Source organism: Erinaceus europaeus, chromosome 12 (assembly GCF_950295315.1).
Source record: "Erinaceus europaeus chromosome 12, mEriEur2.1, whole genome shotgun sequence".
In the NCBI taxonomy this organism is placed as follows: Eukaryota; Metazoa; Chordata; class Mammalia; order Eulipotyphla; family Erinaceidae; genus Erinaceus; species Erinaceus europaeus.
The window spans coordinates 98228092-98245687 of NC_080173.1; the positions used below are offsets into that span (position 1 = coordinate 98228092).

The window sequence follows — 17596 nt, forward strand, 5'->3', positions numbered from 1 at the left end:
ACCTCCATTTTTTTAAAATAAGTTTTTTTTATATAATATTTTATTTATTTATTAATGAGAAAGATAGGAGGAGGAGAGAGAGACTGAAAGAACCAGACATCACTCTGGCACATGTGCTGCCGGAGATTGAACTCAGAACCTCATGTTTGAGAGTCCAGTGCTTTATCCACTGCGCCACCTCCCGGACCACCTGAAACCTTCGTGTCAGCCACCTACCAGAAGACCCTCCACACCTGGGAGCAGTTCTCTCGGATCATGGTTCTGGGCACAGCCAAGACTGACCCTGGGTTGGGGCAAGGCTTCATCAGCTCCCCCGCCCCTAGTGCTGACTGTCCGCCTCCCTCAGGACACTGTGGCCGTGGGGAACGAGCTGCAGGGCCTGAAGGTAGAGCAGCTCCACGTCGGAGGCCTGCCTCACAGTAGCGAAGAGTCTCCTCAGGGTCTCGTTGGCTGTATTCAGGTAAGGGCCGCCATGGCACTGACCGCTGTGGGGCTCCGGGGCCAGTGGGCAGAGGCCGAGGTGCACTGAGGTGTGCAGAGCTGCTGCAAATGGAGGCTGGCGCGTGGGGAGGAGCCCCAGCGGCGGGTCAAGCCTTTCAGTGCTGCTGGCAGTGGGGGTCTAGCTTCGACTGTCAGGGTGACTGTCTAGAGGCAAGGGCACCCATCGGGGGCTTCAAGTGGGGTGTGTCAGAGTCTCAGTCTGGGGGAGGGTTTGAGGGAGACTGCGTGTCCAAGGTCATCAGGCTGGGTGGCTGACTCTGCAGGGCTGGGGCTGAGGCGCTGTGCCAAGGGTCTCATCTCTTGCTGGCTGTGTCAATAGGGGGTCTGGCTTGGCTCCACGCCTTCGGGGTCTCCGGCCCTGCTTCCCCCCAGCCATCGAGTGAATGTGGAACCCGGCTGTGTCGTGACCAACGCCTGTGCGTCTGGGCCCTGCCCGCCCCACGCTGACTGCCAGGACCACTGGCTGACCTTCTCCTGTACCTGCCGGCCAGGTGGGGCCTGGGCTGGGGGTGATCTGGACAGGAGCCAGGGCCTTAGAAATAGGCCGTGTCCTGGGTGTCCTGGGCTCCCTAACCTCGGACCACCTGCAGGTTACTACGGCCCAGGCTGTGTGGACGCCTGTCTCTTGAACCCCTGTCAGAACCAGGGCTCATGCCGGCACCTCCCGGGAGCCCCCCACGGCTACACCTGCGACTGTGCAGGTGGCTATTTTGGGCACCGCTGTGAGCACAGGTAACAGACCGGAGCTGCGGTGCCGGAAAGAGCAGTGGGGAGGGAGCCGGCACGCTGGCATCTCACTCGGCTGTCTGCCCACAGGATGGACCAGCAGTGCCCTCGAGGCTGGTGGGGGAGTCCAACGTGTGGCCCCTGCAACTGCGACGTCCACAAGGGCTTTGACCCCAACTGCAATAAGACGAGCGGGCAGTGCCGCTGCAAGGTGTGCCCAGCCTCTCCGCCCTTGCCCACCCTCTGCACGCCACTCCTCAGCTTCGTCCTCCACTGCACCTAACCTAACCGCCATCTCTCTCCCTTGGCATCTGACCCCCCCCCCCTCAGGTCTCATTTGAGGCCCCGTCTCTGGGCCGTGAGCGCTGCTCTTTCAGCATCTCCGTTCACAGCCGCCCGCAGCTCTGACCTCAGGGCCCTGACCTCTCTCACACAGGAGTTCTACTACCGACCGCGGGGCAGCGACTCCTGCCTCCCCTGTGACTGCTACCCCGTGGGCTCCACTTCACGCTCGTGTGCCCCACACAGTGGACAGTGCCCGTGTCGCCCGGGAGCCCTCGGCCGCCAGTGCAACAGCTGTGACAGTCCTTTCGCAGAGGTGACCGCCAGCGGCTGCCGGGGTGAGCAGGCCCACTCAGACCCGTATGTAGAGGCCGACACGAGCACACAGGCAGCCAGTGTCACCACGCCGATCGCCCGGGGAGCTTCCCTCACAGGCTTCCCCGAAAGGCGCCTGTGCTGCCCAGGGACCCCTGTATCTGCTGAGTCCTTTGCTGACCGGTTAGGTCTCTGACAAGCCAACTCCCACAAAGCCAGTAGCAGAGTGGCGGGTGGGGGGTGGGGAGTAGGTACGGCTGTGACTGGTCCCAGCCTCTGGCCACCTGGCTCAGCACCACCTCTCTTCCTAGTGCTATATGACGCCTGTCCCAAGTCCCTGAGATCTGGTGTGTGGTGGCCACAGACCAAGTTTGGCATCTTGGCCTCAGTGCCCTGTCCTCGGGGGGCCCTGGGTGAGTACCTGGGGGCAGGAGCTTCGATGAGGGTGCCGGTGGGTCTGCTCCTCTGGTCGGGGCCAACTCTTTGTCTTAAGTGTCCCTGAGAAGTGGTGGGGGCTGGGCAGGAGTTTGTGGGACCCTTGCTACCTCCTGGGGGCTCTGGCCCTCTCCCCACACTCTCAGTGAGCCTGTGTCTGTTTCTCTTGGCTTCTGGCAGGATTGCTAGGTACAGGTAAGGGGTACGTGTTTGCTCAGGTGTGCTGTGCTCCCCCACTACCAGAGCTTTGGCAGATCCTCCCTGCTGCCTGACGTCCCCCCTGGTCCCTCCCTGAGGTCTCCAAGTGCTAGTCCCAACTGCTTGATGTCCTTGGAGGCCCCTTCATGCTGTCTGAGAACTCCAGAGGCCTGAGGTCCTCAGAGACCTCTTCGCACTCCCGAGGACCCTGGAGACCCCTCCCCACCTCCTAAGATCCTTGCAGACCCCTGATCAGTTCCTTTTTTGTTTGACTAGAGCACTGCTCAGCTCTGGCTTATGGTGTTGCTGGGGACTGAACCTAGGACCTTTGGTGCCTCAGGCATGGAAGGCTTTTTGCATTATGCTGTCTCCCCAGCCCTCCCTGCTTAGTTCCTGAGCTCTCAGCCTCGCCTCCCTCTCGCCTCTGTCAGAGGACCCTGCAGACTCCTCCCACTGCCTGGGGTCCTCCCACAGAAGCGTCTCGCTGCTTTGCTCTATTCTGCAGTGGCTGGACATATTGTCTGCGTGCATGCTCACGTGTCTACATTTCTGTACCCGTGCACGCATCTGTGAGTCTGTCTTGGAGGGAGGGGCTCTGTGTTTAAGTTGGGCCCTTGTTACTGGTGACCACAAAGTCCTAGTTCTCATTCAACATCCTCCCTCCATCCAGCCTCATAGACAAGAAAGAGATGGCAGCAAACTCACCACTAGACCGATTAATACTTGGCTTGTTATGGTGATGTGGGGGGGCTTGAACCTGGGACCTTGAAGCCTTGAGCTTAAGAGTCTCCTCATGGGTGGAGGGTAGAGAGCATAATGGTTATGCAAACAGACTCTCATGCCTGGGGCTCCAAAGTCTCAGGTTCAATCCCCCATACCACTATAAGCCAGAGCTGAACAGTGCTCTGGTTAAAAAAAAAAAAAAAAAAAAAGAGTCTCCTCATAACCATTATGTTATCTCCCTCACCCCTAAACCCTTTTTCTTTCATACTATTTTTTAAATATTTATTTATTCCCATTTGTTGCCCTTGTTGTTTTATTGTTGTATTTATTATTGTTGTTGATGTCATCATTGTTGGATAGGACAGAGAGAAATGGAGAGAGGAGGGGAAGACAGAGAGGGGGAGAGAAAGACAGACACCTGCAGACCTGCTTCACTGCCTGTGAAGCGACTCCCCTGCAGGCGGGGAGCCGGGGGCTTGAATCGGGATCCTTACGCTGGTCCTTGCGCTTGGCGCCACGTGCGCTTAACCCCCTGCGCTACCGCCCGACTCCCCTTTCATGATATTTTATTTGCCCTCAGATGTACCTGGGAGGCCTGGCTTTTGTGTGCTGGGGGGGGAGGGGCTTGTTGGGGGAGGGCAGTACTATATGCCTGTGTGCTTGTTCTGCTCTGTGTGCTCACCCTGGGTAAAGCAGGTGTGTGTGTGTGTATGTGTGTGTGTGTGTGTGTGTGTCTGAGGATGGTGCGGAACGGCACACAGAGCCTGCACGATCGACTGACAAGTAGCTGGGGCCCTTCAACTAGGTGCAGCTATAGGTGCGTCTTCTGGCAGATCCACCACTCTGGCCTCAGCTGTGGAGGCCGCCCTTGGCCCCTTGGGGAGGGAGCTGTGGTCACCTCCCCTGTAACCAGGTTTGCCTGCCCCAGGTGTTGCCGTGCGGCTCTGTGATGAAGAGCAGGGTTGGCTAGAGCCTGACCTCTTCAATTGTACCTCTCCTGCCTTTGAAGAACTCAATTTGCAGGTGAGATTTGCCCTGATCTGATGACCTCCCCAGCCTTGTGATGGGCCCCACACTATGGCCAGCTCTTGACCTCCTGGAATTGATTTATTTCATGAACTAGATATTTAGAGAGAGGAGAGAGAGAGGTCACAGAAACACCCTGGCACATGCAGAGCTGCAGGCTGGATCCAGTATCTGAGTCCAAAGTTCGGCACTGTACCTCCTCCCAGGCTGCTTGGTTGCCCTTTAATCTGGTCTCTCCCCTCTCTCTCTCTCTCCGTTTCTCTTCTTTCCTCTTTCTTTCTTTCTTTCTTTCTTTCTTTCTTTCTTTCTTTCTTCCCTTCCCTTCCCTTCCCTTCCCTTCCCTTCCCTTCCCTTACCAGAGCACTGCTGCTTAGCTCTGGCTTATGGTGGTATTGGGGGGAATTGAACCTGGGACCTTGGAGCCTTGAGCTAAAGAGTCTATAAGCCATTATGCTATCTCCCTCACCCCCAAACCCTTTTTTATTTTTTAATATTTTATTTTACTTTTTAGTGACAGAGAGACAGAGACAGAGGCAGAGAGGAGAGAGATGGCTTATCGTAGTACTGGGGGATGAACCTGCGACTTTGGAGCCTCAGAGATGAGAATCTGTTGCATAGTCATTATGCTGACTCCCCATCTCCAAACTAAGTTAAAATTAAAAGGATTTAACTTATTTATTAATAAGAAAGATAGGAAGAGAGAGAAAGAACAAAGCAGATATCACTCTGGTACATGTGCTGCTGGGGATTGAACTCGGGACCTCCTGCTTGAGAGTCCAGTGCTTTATCCACTGTGCCACCTCCTGGACCACACCAAACACCCCCCCCCCCTTTTCTTTTTTGCCTCCAGGGTTATTGCTAGGGCTTGGTGCCTGCACTAGGAATCCACTGCTCCTGGTGGCCACTTTTCTTTTTAAATTTTTATTTATTTATTTATTTATTCCCTTTTGTTGCCCTTGTTGTTTTATTGTTGTAGTTATTATTGATGTCATTGTTGTTGGACCCCTTGCTGTTATTATTATTGTTATAGCTGTCATTGTTGTTGGATAGGACAGAGAGAAATGGAGAGAGGAGGGGAAGACAGAGAGGGGGAGAGAAAGACAGACACCTGCAGGCCTGCTTCACCGCCTGTGAAACGACTCCCCTGCAGGTGGGGAGCCGGACACTTGAACTGGGATCCTTGCTCCGGTCCTTGGGCTTTATAATATGTGCACTTAACCTGGTGCACCACTGCCCAGCCCCCAAAGCCCTTTCTCTTATGAGGCTTTTGGGAAGGTCTGAGGCATCTCAGGTGACCCCCACCGGCTCTTTGTCCTGGCAGCTGGATGGTCTGGAGCTGAACAAGACGACGTTGGACACAGTAGAGGCCAAGAAACTGGCTCAGAGGCTGCGGGAGGTGACGGGCCGCACCAAGCACTACTTCAGCCAAGACATCCGGGTCACTGCCCGCCTGCTGGCCCACCTGCTGGCCTTTGAAAGCCATCAGCAGGGCTTTGGGCTAACAGCCACCCAGGATGCCCACTTCAACGAGGTAGGACTGACCCTGTGTTCCTGACCCTGGTATTCTCACTCAGGTCCCCTCCAGCCCTGGGGAAGTAAAGACCCTGGGCACAAATTGAAAGAGAAACAGGGCAGGAGTAGATGGTTCTGCAAAGACTCTCATGCCTGAGGCTCCGAATCCCAGGTTCATCCCCCAAACCACCATAAACCAGAGCTGAGCAGTGCTCTGGTAAAAGAAAGAGGGGGTTGGGCGGTAGCACAGCGGGTTAAGCGCACGTGGTGCAAAGCGCAAGGATCCCAGTTCGAGCCCCCGGCTCCCCACTTGCAGGGGAGTCGCTTCACAGGCGGTGAAGCAGGCCTGCAGGTGTCTGTCTTTCTCTCCCCCTCTCTGTCTTCCCCTCCTCTCTCCATTTCTCTCTGTCCTATCCAACATCAACAACAACAACATCAACAACAATAATAACCACAACAAGGCTACAACAACAAGGGCAACAAAAGGGGAAAAAAATAGCCTCCAGGAGCAGTGGATTCATGGTGCAGGCACTGAGCTCAGCAATAACCCTGGAGGCAAAATAATAATAATAATGATGATGATGAAAGAAAAACAAATTCACATCCTAGACTCTCCCTCCCTTGCCGGCTGGGGCCCTTCTGAAGGGCACCTGCCCTGTCCCTTCACATCCTCACTGGGCTGAACCCACCTTTCCCCCTCCTAGAATCTGCTGTGGGCTGGCTCTGCACTGCTCGCTCCAGACACCAGGGACCTGTGGGCAGCCCTGGGGCAGCGGGCCCCTGGAGGCTCCCCGGGCAGCGCCGGGCTAGTGCAGCACCTGGAGGAATATGCGGCCACACTTGCCAGGAACATGGAGCACACGTACCTGAACCCCGTGGGGCTGGTGACTCCCAATATCAGTGCGTGGCTGTGAGGGGGCAGGGGGCGAATGAAGGGCGTGACAGGGTGAGCACCTGGAGGTCTGAGGGGCCAGGAGCACTCATGGTCTAGTCTCCAGAGGCTGTGCCACCACCCTCAGTGCCTCCGGGGGCCTAGGCCCTGGCAGTGACCCAAGGAGGCTATGGGCCTGGGCTGCGTGCTGGGAGCAGGGCAGTGGGCTGCCCAGCAGAGGGGACAGCTTGATGGGCCTCACCCTCCTTCCCCTGGGCAGTGCTCAGCATTGACCGGATGGAGCATCCCAGCCCCACCCGGGGAACCCGACGCTACCCTCGTTACCACAGCAACCTTTTCCGGGGCCAGGATGCCTGGGACCCTCACACACACGTGCTGCTGCCGTCCCAGTCCCCTCGGCTGTCCCCACCCGACGGTGAGAGCCTTAGGCCTCCCTGTGCCCCTGAAGTCAGATTCCACATCAGTTAGTTCTCCTCTTGCCAGCCTCCCTGTGTGAGACCCCGTACACCTGCCAGACCTCATCATCACAATGCCCTCTCCCTGGCCTGTGGGAACCTGGATCTCCATTCTGGGTCCCTGACCCCTCACTCCCTGTTCTGAACCTACTTGAGACCCGGGCTGGGTGTAGGGTTGGGTCTGTGGGTGCTGGGCATCTCATGCTACTGGCGATCACACTCTCTCTTTCCCTGGCAGTTGTGCCTACAAGCAGCAGCAACACAGAAAATGCCACCTCCAGTGTGGCCCCCACACCGGCCCCTGCAGAACCTGAGCCCGAGCCTGGAGTCTCTGTTGTCATCCTCCTCGTTTACCGGACCTTGGGGGGGCTGCTCCCTGCCCAGTTCCAAGCCGAGCGCCGGGGTGCCAGGTACCACTCCTAGTGTCTCTCCCCTGCACTTCCTGCAACCTCCTGCCAAGACCCGAACCCCTCTTAGGTGGGCAGAAGCATAGGTGCCCTGGGGGCCTTGACCACCCTGGGGTCCTGACGGGCCATGGTCTTTGGCATGTGTGTGGTCACCGACAGTGATGTTCAGAGCCATGTGCTGCCAGGCAGAGATAAGCCAACGGGTGGCAGCAGGAGGGCAGTCTGGGGTGCGGGCAGTGGCTATGAAGCCCCCGGGCTGCAGGGAACCTGTTATCTTCCCAAAGACATGCTACCCCAGCTAGGCCACAGACACCTGGTCCTGAAGTAACCCAGCAGAGCTGGAGGGTGCTCAGAAGCTGTCTCTGCTCTGCGGCACTCGCCTCTGGGCAGCAGAGCTCAGCTAGGGTGTCTCCCTAGGCTTCCCCAGAACCCCGTCATGAACTCACCCGTGGTCAGTGTGGCGGTGTTCCGTGGACGTAGTTCCCTGAGGGGTGTTCTGGAGTCCCCGATCAGCCTGGAGTTCCGCCTGCTGCAGACAGCCAACCGGAGCAAGGCCATCTGCGTGCAGTGGGACCCGCCTGGCCCGTGAGGACCTCTCCTCTGGAAACCCTTGGGCTCCGTTACTCTTGGGGTGTCAAGCCTGCCCTGGGGCTGCCATGAGTGCCCCCATGAGCCCTGGCTCAGAGAACCTTGCTTCCCAACACCAGGCACCCCTGCCCTTCCCGCAGTCTCTCACAACCCCTCTCCTGGCATGGGGCCCCTCTCCCCAGGGGGACGTGGGTTTAACTGCCCTGTGGCCACAGGGTGGACCAGCACGGCCTGTGGACGGCCCGGGACTGCGAGCTGGTGCACAGGAACGGGTCCCACGCACGGTGTCGCTGTAGCCGGACAGGGACCTTTGGGGTCCTCATGGATGCCTCCCCACGTGAGGTGGGGCTGTGTCTTGATTCCTGAGCAGGGGGTAGGGTCAAAGGGCAGACACGCCTAATACCCTGCTGACCATCCCTGTCCTCACAGCGGCTGGAAGGGGACCTGGAGCTGCTGGCCGTGTTCACCCACGTGATGGTGGCTGTGTCCGTGGCTGTGCTGCTGCTGACGGCAGCCGTCCTGCTAAGCCTGCGCAGCCTCAAGTCCAACATGCGTGGGATCCACGCGAACGTGGCAGCCGCCCTGGGGGTGGCCGAGCTCCTCTTCCTGCTGGGGATACACAGGACCCACAACCAGGTGCAGGATCAGGGCTGGGACCCCAGGAAGGACGGGGGCAGCGGTCAGGGTGTGTATTTGGGAGCCCAAGCTCCTGGGGCAGGACGCTGAGGTCAGGTTGGGGGCTGAGGGGGCTGCGGCGGGCGAGGTCCTGACTGGCGCCACCCCGCCTCCAGCTGCTGTGCACTGCTGTGGCCATCCTCCTGCACTACTTCTTCCTCAGCACCTTTGCCTGGCTCCTGGTGCAGGGGCTGCACCTCTACCGTATGCAGGTCGAACCCCGGAACATAGACCGCGGCGCCATGCGCTTCTACCATGCTCTGGGCTGGGGTGTCCCTGCCGTGCTGCTCGGTGAGTGCCCGTGGCTGGGCCCCTCCCCTGCTCCTGGTGCTGCTCCTCACCTGAGCCTTGGCCCCCCATTGTCATCTCTCCCTGTTATGAGAGGGTGGGGGGCTGGGGAGACACCATCATGGTTCCGTAGAAAGAAGACTTTCACACCTGAGGCTCTGAAGCCCCAGGTTCAATTCCCAACATCACCATCATCCAGAGCTAAACAATGTTCTGATTTCTGTTTTTCTCTCTCATTAAAATATTAAGTAAATTATTAAATAAAATATATATTAAATATTTATTTATTCTCTTTTGTTGACCTTGTTGTTTTATTATTGTAGTTATTGTTGTTGTCTTCGTTGTTGGACGGGACAGAGAGAAATGGAGAGAGGAGGGGAAGACAGAGAGTGGGAGAGACAGACAGACACCTGCAGACCTGCTTCACCGCCTGTGAAGCGATTCCCCTGCAGGTGGGGAGCCGGGTGCTCAAACCGGGATCTTTACGCAGGTCCTTGTGCTTTGTGCCACCTACGCTTAACCCGCTGCGCTACCACCCGGCTCCCAAATAATTTTTTTTTAAATAATAAAAAAATGTTATTTTAAAGGCAGAAAAAAAAAAAACCTACCCATTATGCTAGGAATTAACACTTAACTACTATTTAACTGGGTAAGCACAAAGCCACTCAAATAAAATATTTTTTAAAAAGAGGGTTGGTAGCTCGAGACCAGGTGTGTCTGCCTCTTTGGTCTCACCCCTTCTCCCCACGCAGGCCTTGCTGTCGGCCTGGACCCTGAGGGCTATGGGAACCCTGACTTCTGCTGGATCTCAGTCCATGAACCCCTCATCTGGAGCTTTGCGGGCCCTGTTGTGCTTGTCATTGTGGTGAGTAACCGGTAGTTGATGCCACCCGTATGTACCCCTAGTTTGGGGGGCCCTGTTGCGGTGTGGTGTTGGCAGCTGAGGGGTGACATGCAGGTGGCAGCATGCAGCCTTCCTAGCCTTGGCTTCCATTTCTGTTCTGCAGTCAAAGGGTGATCATACCCCACTCGGCTGGCATGGAGCTGGGAGGCATGGGGTCTGGGACTCTGCTGCCTCTGTGTCCGGTTCCCCATCTCTGACCTCTTCTATGACTTTCTATTTCTGCCATATGTTGTATGTGTGTGTGTGTGTGTGTGCGCACACATATCTCTGTGTCTGCCTCTCTGTTGAGTGTGGATCTGTCTGCCTCTCACTCTGTCTCTGTGTCTCTTTCTGCCCTTCCCCTGCTCCGTGTCTGGCTGTGGGTTCAGATGAATGCAATCATGTTTCTCCTCGCTGCCCGCACAGCCTGTTCTGCTGGGCCCAGGGAGGCCAAGAAGACCTCTGTACTGTGAGTTAGCTGGCTGGGGCACTGGGGGTGGGGGTGGGGCTTTTAGGATGGCAGCCTCCTCTTGGGTGGCAGCAGAGTCCCCAGAACATCCCTTGTGCAGGTTAGGCTCTAAATTCTGGGCAGGGGAAGGAGCTGGCAGCTGTGTTGGCCTGTGCTCCTCTGGGGCCCCCTCGAAGTGCCCTGGCCCTACAAGTGCTGCCAGCCAGTCTCCCCTCAGCCTGGGTCTCCAAGTCTCCCGTGGCTGGGCGACTCACTCCATTCCACTCGCCTCCCTTGTCTCCTCTGCTCTGTACGTTCTCCCCACATCCTTTCACGGTTCCCTGGAAACTCTCCTGGGTCTTTCATGCACCCCTGCTCCTGTGTGAATGCCTTTCCTCCCGTGTCCTCCTGTGTGAGCCCTGCGTGAACCACGTGTCCCGTCCTTCCACGCCCCCTCGACAGGACCCTTCGCAGCTCCTTTCTGCTCCTTCTGCTGGTCAGTGCCTCCTGGCTCTTTGGCCTCCTGGCAGTCAACCACAGCATCCTGGCCTTCCACTACCTCCACGCAGGGCTGTGTGGGCTCCAGGTAACTCAGGTGTCCTCTGTCCTCTCAGCCCAGAGGGGCCTCCAGTGGGGTGGCTCCAGCCCCGAGCAGTGCAGTGACCATCGGCCTGGAGGGGCTGATGCCAAGCCAGGTGTGGCCTTCCGAACACCAGGGCTCCCAGCTGCTCCCTGGCCCAGGGCCCACAGCCACTCCTGACACTCTGACCCCTCACTGTCTCTGCTGCCCAGCTGGACCCTCTCACAGCTCCCTGGCCTCCCCCTTCCAGAAGGCCCCCCGACTCATGTGCCTACAGTGATGCCCCTCTTGCTGACCCAGCTCATCCTCAGTGGCCCTCTCTGTCTCTGACCCCTCACTGACCACCAACCACTCACTGACCACAGGGCCTGGCAGTGCTGCTGCTCTTCTGTGTCCTGAATGCAGATGCTCGGGCCGCCTGGACACCAGCCTGTCTGGGCAGGAAGGCAGTGCCCGAGGAGGCAAGGCCATCAGCACCTGGGACGGTGAGGGGCTCTCAGGGCCAGGCAGTTAGGCTGGGGTGGGGGGATGGGACTTGAGAATACGCTGGGGCCGACTTATACCCCTGTACCCCCCACTCCCTGTGCCAGGGGCCCGGAGCTTACAATAACACGGCCCTGTTCGAGGAGAGCGGCCTTATCCGCATCACTCTTGGTGCCTCCACCGTGTCCTCAGTGAGCAGTGCCCGCTCCGGCCGGACCCAGGACCAAGACAGCCAGCGGGGCCGTGGCTACCTCAGGTGAGAGGGTGGGTGGTTGCCTGCAGGGACACAACTAGACCAGCCCCATGTCCCCGGAAGTTGGCTCTGACTGACTTGGCCTCCTGCCCCACACGTGCAGGAGCCGTCCCCACGCAGCCAGTGCACACTCAGATGCTCTAGCCCACATGCCTCCCACCCCACCCCACTTTGACTGGGGGCTCCCATATTTCCAGGGACAATGTCCTGGTTCGACATGGTTCAGCTGCTGACCACACTGACCACAGCCTCCAGGCTCACACCGGCCCCACTGACCTGGATGTGGCCATGTTCCATCGAGACGCTGGTGGAGGTGGGGGCCTGGGCAAGGAGGGAGAGGCAGAGGAGTCACTCCCCTTTCTCCTGCCTTGACCTGGGTGGGGAAGCCCAACCCACCCCTTGTCTGACCCCTGGAGGCCGCTCTCCCTGCCCCCCAGCCCTGGGTCCTGACCAGTCCCAGCCCTTCCCTCCTACCCCTCCTCCAAGCTCCCTCAAGGCCCTCTGCTCCAGGCTCTTCACTCCCCGCCCCCCAGTCCCGCCCCCCAGCCCCTCTTTTCCCCAAGCCATTGCTGTGCCTCCTTCCTGCTGACCTTCCGCACTCCAGGTGCGGACTCTGACTCTGACAGTGACCTGTCTTTGGAGGAGGAGAGAAGTCTGTCCATCCCATCCTCAGAAAGTGAAGACAATGGCAGAACACGGGGACGCTTTCAGCGCCCACTCCGCCGAGCAGCCCAGAGTGAGAGGCTCCTGGCGCATCCCAAAGGTGATGGGGCCCTCTGGTTCCCCAGGGTGAGCAGGAGACACGCTGTGTCCCACCTGGCTATGCCTCAGAGACTCTGCTGCTGTCCTGGCACCTTCCTGAACGCCCCCCCTGGGGCTCATTACTGGCTCTGCACCCTTCTCCTGCTGCCTCCCACCCATGTCCTGCTGACGAGAGCTCTCGTGAGAACTCCAGAACAGCGCGGCAAGCGGGGTGTTAGGGAGCAAGTCGCTCTTCCCTCCTCTTTCCCATGGTCTTCCTCCGGCCGCCATTCCCCACCCTCGGCCTCTGTCCACGTCCAGTCAAGAGTCAGGAGCACACATGTCACAGTGCACAAAGACCCAGGTTCGAGTCCCCAGTCCCCACATGCAGGGAGAAAGCTTCACAAGTAAAGAATCAGGGCTGCAGGTATCTCTCTGTCTCCCTCTCTATCTCCGTCTTCCCTCTCGACTTCTGGCAGTTTCTATCCAGATAATAAAAAATAAGTTAAAAAGTATTAAAAAAAAAAAGGGGGGGCTTCTCAGCAACCTTGTCCCTAGACACGCGCACGCGCACACGCACACGCACACGCACACGCACACGCACACACACACACACACACCTCTGCCCACTAGGAACAGTCAAGGGTTCAGGAGTTGTTATGGCTAGGGGACACTGAGTCTGGGTGATGGGGCCATGAGTCACTGGAGCCAACCCGAGGTTCCTGTAACCTGCCCTGACCCCACAGACATGGATGGCAACGACCTCCTGTCCTACTGGCCAGCCCTAGGTGAATGCGAGGCGGCTCCCTGTGCTCTGCAGACCTGGGGCTCGGAAAGACGCCTGGGGCTGGACACCAGCAAGGACGCGGCTAACAACAACCAGCCCGACCTGGCCTTGACCAGTGGAGATGAAACCTCCTTGGGTCGGGCTCAGCGCCAGAGGAAAGGTAGGCCTGCACTCCAGGGCGCCCAGCTCCCCAAGCTGCTTCCCAGGGGCGCTGATCTGGGGCCTTGACTGCCCTGTTCTTGGTCTGCAGGCACTGCCCTTCCTGCTCTGTGGACTTCTTGCTGGCCCCCCCCCAACTCTAGCCCGTACCCTGGGGATCCCAGAGGCCACTCCTGACCCAGCCTAAGGGATTTCTCCTTCCCTGTCCTCCCCCAACCCAGTTTACTTAGCAAAGGTGGACCCCAGGAATGGTCTCAGCGCTCCTGATCTGGGCTGGGCAGAAATCTCACTGCGTAGGGCACATGCCTTGCCATGTGCAGGGCTCACGTTTGAGCCCTGGCACCACATGGGCATTGCCATGGAACCAGGGACACTCTCGCTGTGCTGCTTCTCCCTCTGTCCCCCTGAATGCAACAGTGGTCTAAAAGCAGTGATGCCAACTCTTCAAAAACAAAACCTGTTCTAAGGGACAGGGTAGTGGGGTACCCAGTAGAGCACACATTACTGTCTAAGAGGACCCCAGTTCAAGCCCCCAGTCCCCTCCTGTGTGTGTGTGTGGGGAAGCTTTATGAGTGCTGCAGGTCTCTCTCTCTTTTTCTTGTGCCTCCAGGGTTATAGCCGGGGCTCGGTGCCTGCACCACGAATCCACTGCTGCGGGAGGCTATTTTTTCCCCTTTTGTTGCCCTTGTTTTTATTGTTGTTGTTGTTATTAATGTCGTTGTTGTTGGATAGGACAGAGAGAAATGAAGAGAGGAGGGGAAGACAGAGAGGGGGAGAGAAAGACAGACACCTGCAGACCTACTTCACCACCCGTGAAGCGACTCCCCTGCAGGTGGGGAGCCGGGGGCTCGAACCGGGATCCTTATGCTGGTCCTTGCGCTTCGCTTCGCGCCATGTGCACTTAACCTGGTGCGCTACTGCCCAACCCCCCTGCAGGTCTCTCTCTCTCTTTTATTTATTTGTTTATTTATTTATTAATGAGAAAGATAGGAGGGGAGAGAGAAAGAACCAGACTATCACTCTGGTACTTGTGCTTCTGGGGATTGAACTCAGGACCTCATGCTTGAGAATCCAGTGCTTTATCTGTTGCGCCACCTCCCGGACCACTCTCTCTCTCTTTTTAAATATTTTATTTAAAAAATTTTAATTTATTAAAAATTAACAATATTAAAATATATGACAGAGAGAAAGATACATAGAGAGCACTGCTCACCTCTGGTTTACAGTGTCAGTGAGGACTGAACCTGGGACTTTGGAGCCTCAGGCATGAAGGTCTTTTGCATAACCATTATGCTATTACCCCAGCCCCCTTCTTCTCTGTCTCTATCAAAAAAAGAGAGAGCGAGAGCGAGAGCGAGAGAGAGAAATGGCTGCTGGGAGCAGTGGATTTGTCTTGCAGGCACTGAGCCCCAGGGATAACCCTGGAGGCAAAAACAAACTAAACTAAAAACTTTTCTAAGCTAGAAAGTGTCTGACTCCCCTCCTGCTTTCTAGGGGCCAAAACAAGTTGCCTCTGCCCTAGCTTAGGGCTTTGTGTCCTCACTCATATACCCCTAGGGCCCCAAGGAATGAATAGCCCTGCCTCAGTCCAGGATTCCAACCCCTCTGACTCCACTGCCTGGACATGGGGGCCACCCTCCCTCTGCCCTCCTCCCTGCTCCTGTAAGGATGAGAGCTTGACCGGGGGGTTACTGCTCCCCCCTACCCTGCCCCCAGTCCCCTGCTAGCTGCAGTTCCCAGGGGCTGCCTCTGCTCCTCCCCAGGGGTGACTGTCCCCACCCTGTGTCACCAGGAAGCCCCAAGAGGCTGCACCGCACAGACCGTGCCCCCCCCCCATTCCTGCTGCAGGCATCCTGAAGAACCGCTTAGAGTGCCCACTGGTACCACAGACCCGAGGTGCTGCAGAGCTGTCCTGGTGCCGCGCAGCCACCCTGGGCCACCGTGCTGTGCCAGCCGCCTCCTACGGCCGCATCTATGCAGGAGGGGGCACAGGCAGCCTCTCGCAGCCTGCCAGCCGCTACTCCTCTCGGGAACAACTGGACCTGCTTCTCCGGCGGCAGCTGAGCCGAGAGCGGCTGGAGGAGGCCCCTGCCCCTACTCTGCGGCCCCTGAGTCGGCCGGGTTCTCAGGAACGCCTGGCTGCTGTGCCAGGCCGCCTGGAGCCCAGGGACCGGGGCAGCACCCTGCCACGGAGGCAGCCGCCCAGGGACCACCCTGGCACCACGGCCGGCCGCTTTGGGTCACGGGATGCGCTGGACCTTGGGGCGCCCCGCGAGTGGCTGAGCACACTGCCCCCACCCCACAGAGCCCGGGACCTGGACCCACAGCCCCCACCGCTCCCACTGTCTCCCCAGCGGCAACACTCAAGGGACCCCCTCTTGCCATCCCGGCCCTTGGACTCTCTGTCCAGGAGATGGAACTCAGGGCAGCAACTAGACCACGTGCCTAGCCAGCACCCCTGTCGAGAAGGCCTGGGGCCGCCCGCACAGCTGCTCAGAGTCAGGGAGGACCCAGCCAGTGGTTCTAGCCACGGCCCCTCCACAGAGCAGTTAGACATTCTCTCCTCTATCCTCGCCTCCTTCAACTCCTCGGCTCTCTCCTCTTCTGTGCAGTCCTCAAGCACGCCCTCGGGGCCCCACACCACTGCCACGCCTTCTGCCACAGCCTCTGCGCTTGGGCCCTCTACGCCTCGCTCGGCCACGTCCCACAGCATCTCGGAACTGTCACCAGACTCAGAGTAAGCAGGGGCCCGGCCACCTGCGCTCAGCCCCACAGCCTGGGCAGCCTCCTGTGTGCTGAGGGGGTGGGGGCTGTTTCAGATTCAGCACAACTGCAGGCTTCAAGCTGGGGGCAGAAATCTGGCAGAGGCTTGACTGGGACCAGTCACCTCCTGAGCTAAGCCAGGGGAGAGGCCATCTGGGATGGTGGGGGGGTCGGGTGGGGGGGGGATGAGCTTTGTTTGGAGACCTTGCTTAGAGAAGGGGGAGAAAGAAGAGCCGGAAGTAACACCAGGGTATTTATTTATTTAAAAAAAAAAAGAAAAAGGAAGATGTGTTAATGAGAGGGGAAAGAGAGAGAGAAGCAGAGAATCATTCTAGCACAAGGTTAAACTCAACACTGATGACTGAGAGAGATTCCAACACTGCTGCATCACCCTCAAAGCCACTACTCCTCTCCAGCCCTGAAACAGAGTCCTGCTCAGTTCTGGTTTATGGTGGCGTTGATAACTGAACCTGGAACCTCAGGTGCTTCAGGGATGAGTCTTTTGCATCAGGACTATGCTATCTCCCTGTCCTAATTAATTTTTTATAATTAAATATTTTTGAAAGGAAAATTGAGATGGGAAGGACAGATGGGGACCAGGGGGCTTGAACCTTGGTCCTTGAGCATGGTAGTGTGTGCTCAATAAGCTATGGCACTGCCCGGCCCCCTAATTATTTTTTTTATTCAGCCAGCGTCAAGCTTCTCCTGGCTGGAGGCACGGAGACACACAGAATGTGAGTTGATACAGTTCTTCCTGGTCCTCTGGGTACCAGTCAGACTGGGAAGTATAGACATAACCAAGCAGCAGCTTGGCACACAGAAGTCAGAAGGAGGACCGGGGGCTAGAAGTTAGCTCAGCTGTTAGGGCACCTTTCTTGCCACGTACATGGTCTGGGTCTCAACCTTGGCATAATATGGGAGTTGCCCTGGCACCAGGGGAAGGCCTGGTGCTGTGACGTCTCTGCCTCTGTCTCTCTCTCCCTTTTTTTTTTTTTTTTTTACTATCTTTATTTGATAAAGACAGCCATAAATTGAGAGGAAAGGGGTGACAGAGAGGAAGAGAGACAGAGAGACAGCTGCAACACTGCTTCACCACTCATGAAACTTTCCCCCGCAGGTGGGGACAAGGGGGTGCATTCGACCTGGGTCATTGCGCATTGTAACATGTGCACTCAACCAGGTGCACCACCATCCGGCCCCTCTGCTTCTGTCTGTATTCCTGAAATAAGAATGAACAAAGGGGGCAGGGGTAGATAGCATAATGGTTATGCAAAGAGATTCTCATGCCTGAGGATGCAAAATTTCAGGTTCAATCCCCCAAACCATCATAAGCCAGAGCTGAGCAGTTCTCTGGTTTTAAAAAAAAAAAGAGGGGGAGGGGGAAAGGAGCTGGGCGGTGGTGCAGCGGGTTAAATGCAGGTAGAGTAAAGCACAAGGACCAGCATAAGGATCCCGGTTCAAGCCCCCGGCTCCCCA

General features: G+C 57.4%; 1 protein-coding gene across 8 annotated transcripts in view; it reads left to right on the top strand.

The window, feature by feature from the left end:
* Window positions 1–17596, top strand: part of CELSR3 (cadherin EGF LAG seven-pass G-type receptor 3) — a 45346-nt gene that overhangs the window by 10973 nt on the left and 16777 nt on the right. For 2 of the 8 annotated variants that reach the window (XM_060204697.1, XM_060204696.1), the window contains exons 11-34: window positions 347–460; window positions 821–992; window positions 1092–1233; window positions 1318–1438; window positions 1664–1847; window positions 2136–2237; window positions 4109–4203; window positions 5528–5737; window positions 6423–6618; window positions 6870–7025; window positions 7304–7475; window positions 7890–8057; window positions 8276–8402; window positions 8490–8696; window positions 8852–9026; window positions 9776–9888; window positions 10296–10375; window positions 10817–10940; window positions 11300–11419; window positions 11525–11673; window positions 11868–11983; window positions 12275–12433; window positions 13158–13358; window positions 15206–16094. In XM_060204697.1, coding sequence (XP_060060680.1) covers window positions 347–460; window positions 821–992; window positions 1092–1233; window positions 1318–1438; window positions 1664–1847; window positions 2136–2237; window positions 4109–4203; window positions 5528–5737; window positions 6423–6618; window positions 6870–7025; window positions 7304–7475; window positions 7890–8057; window positions 8276–8402; window positions 8490–8696; window positions 8852–9026; window positions 9776–9888; window positions 10296–10375; window positions 10817–10940; window positions 11300–11419; window positions 11525–11673; window positions 11868–11983; window positions 12275–12433; window positions 13158–13358; window positions 15206–16094 — 4292 coding nt within the window. Of the gene's footprint in view, window positions 1–346; window positions 461–820; window positions 993–1091; window positions 1234–1317; window positions 1439–1663; window positions 1848–2135; window positions 2238–4093; window positions 4204–5527; window positions 5738–6422; window positions 6619–6869; window positions 7026–7303; window positions 7476–7889; window positions 8058–8275; window positions 8403–8489; window positions 8697–8851; window positions 9027–9775; window positions 9889–10295; window positions 10376–10816; window positions 10941–11299; window positions 11420–11524; window positions 11674–11867; window positions 11984–12274; window positions 12776–13157; window positions 13359–15205; window positions 16095–16808; window positions 16855–17596 lie in introns of all 8 variants that reach the window. The other 6 variants (XM_060204689.1, XM_060204688.1, XM_060204692.1 and 3 more) reach the window with 6 other exon arrangements.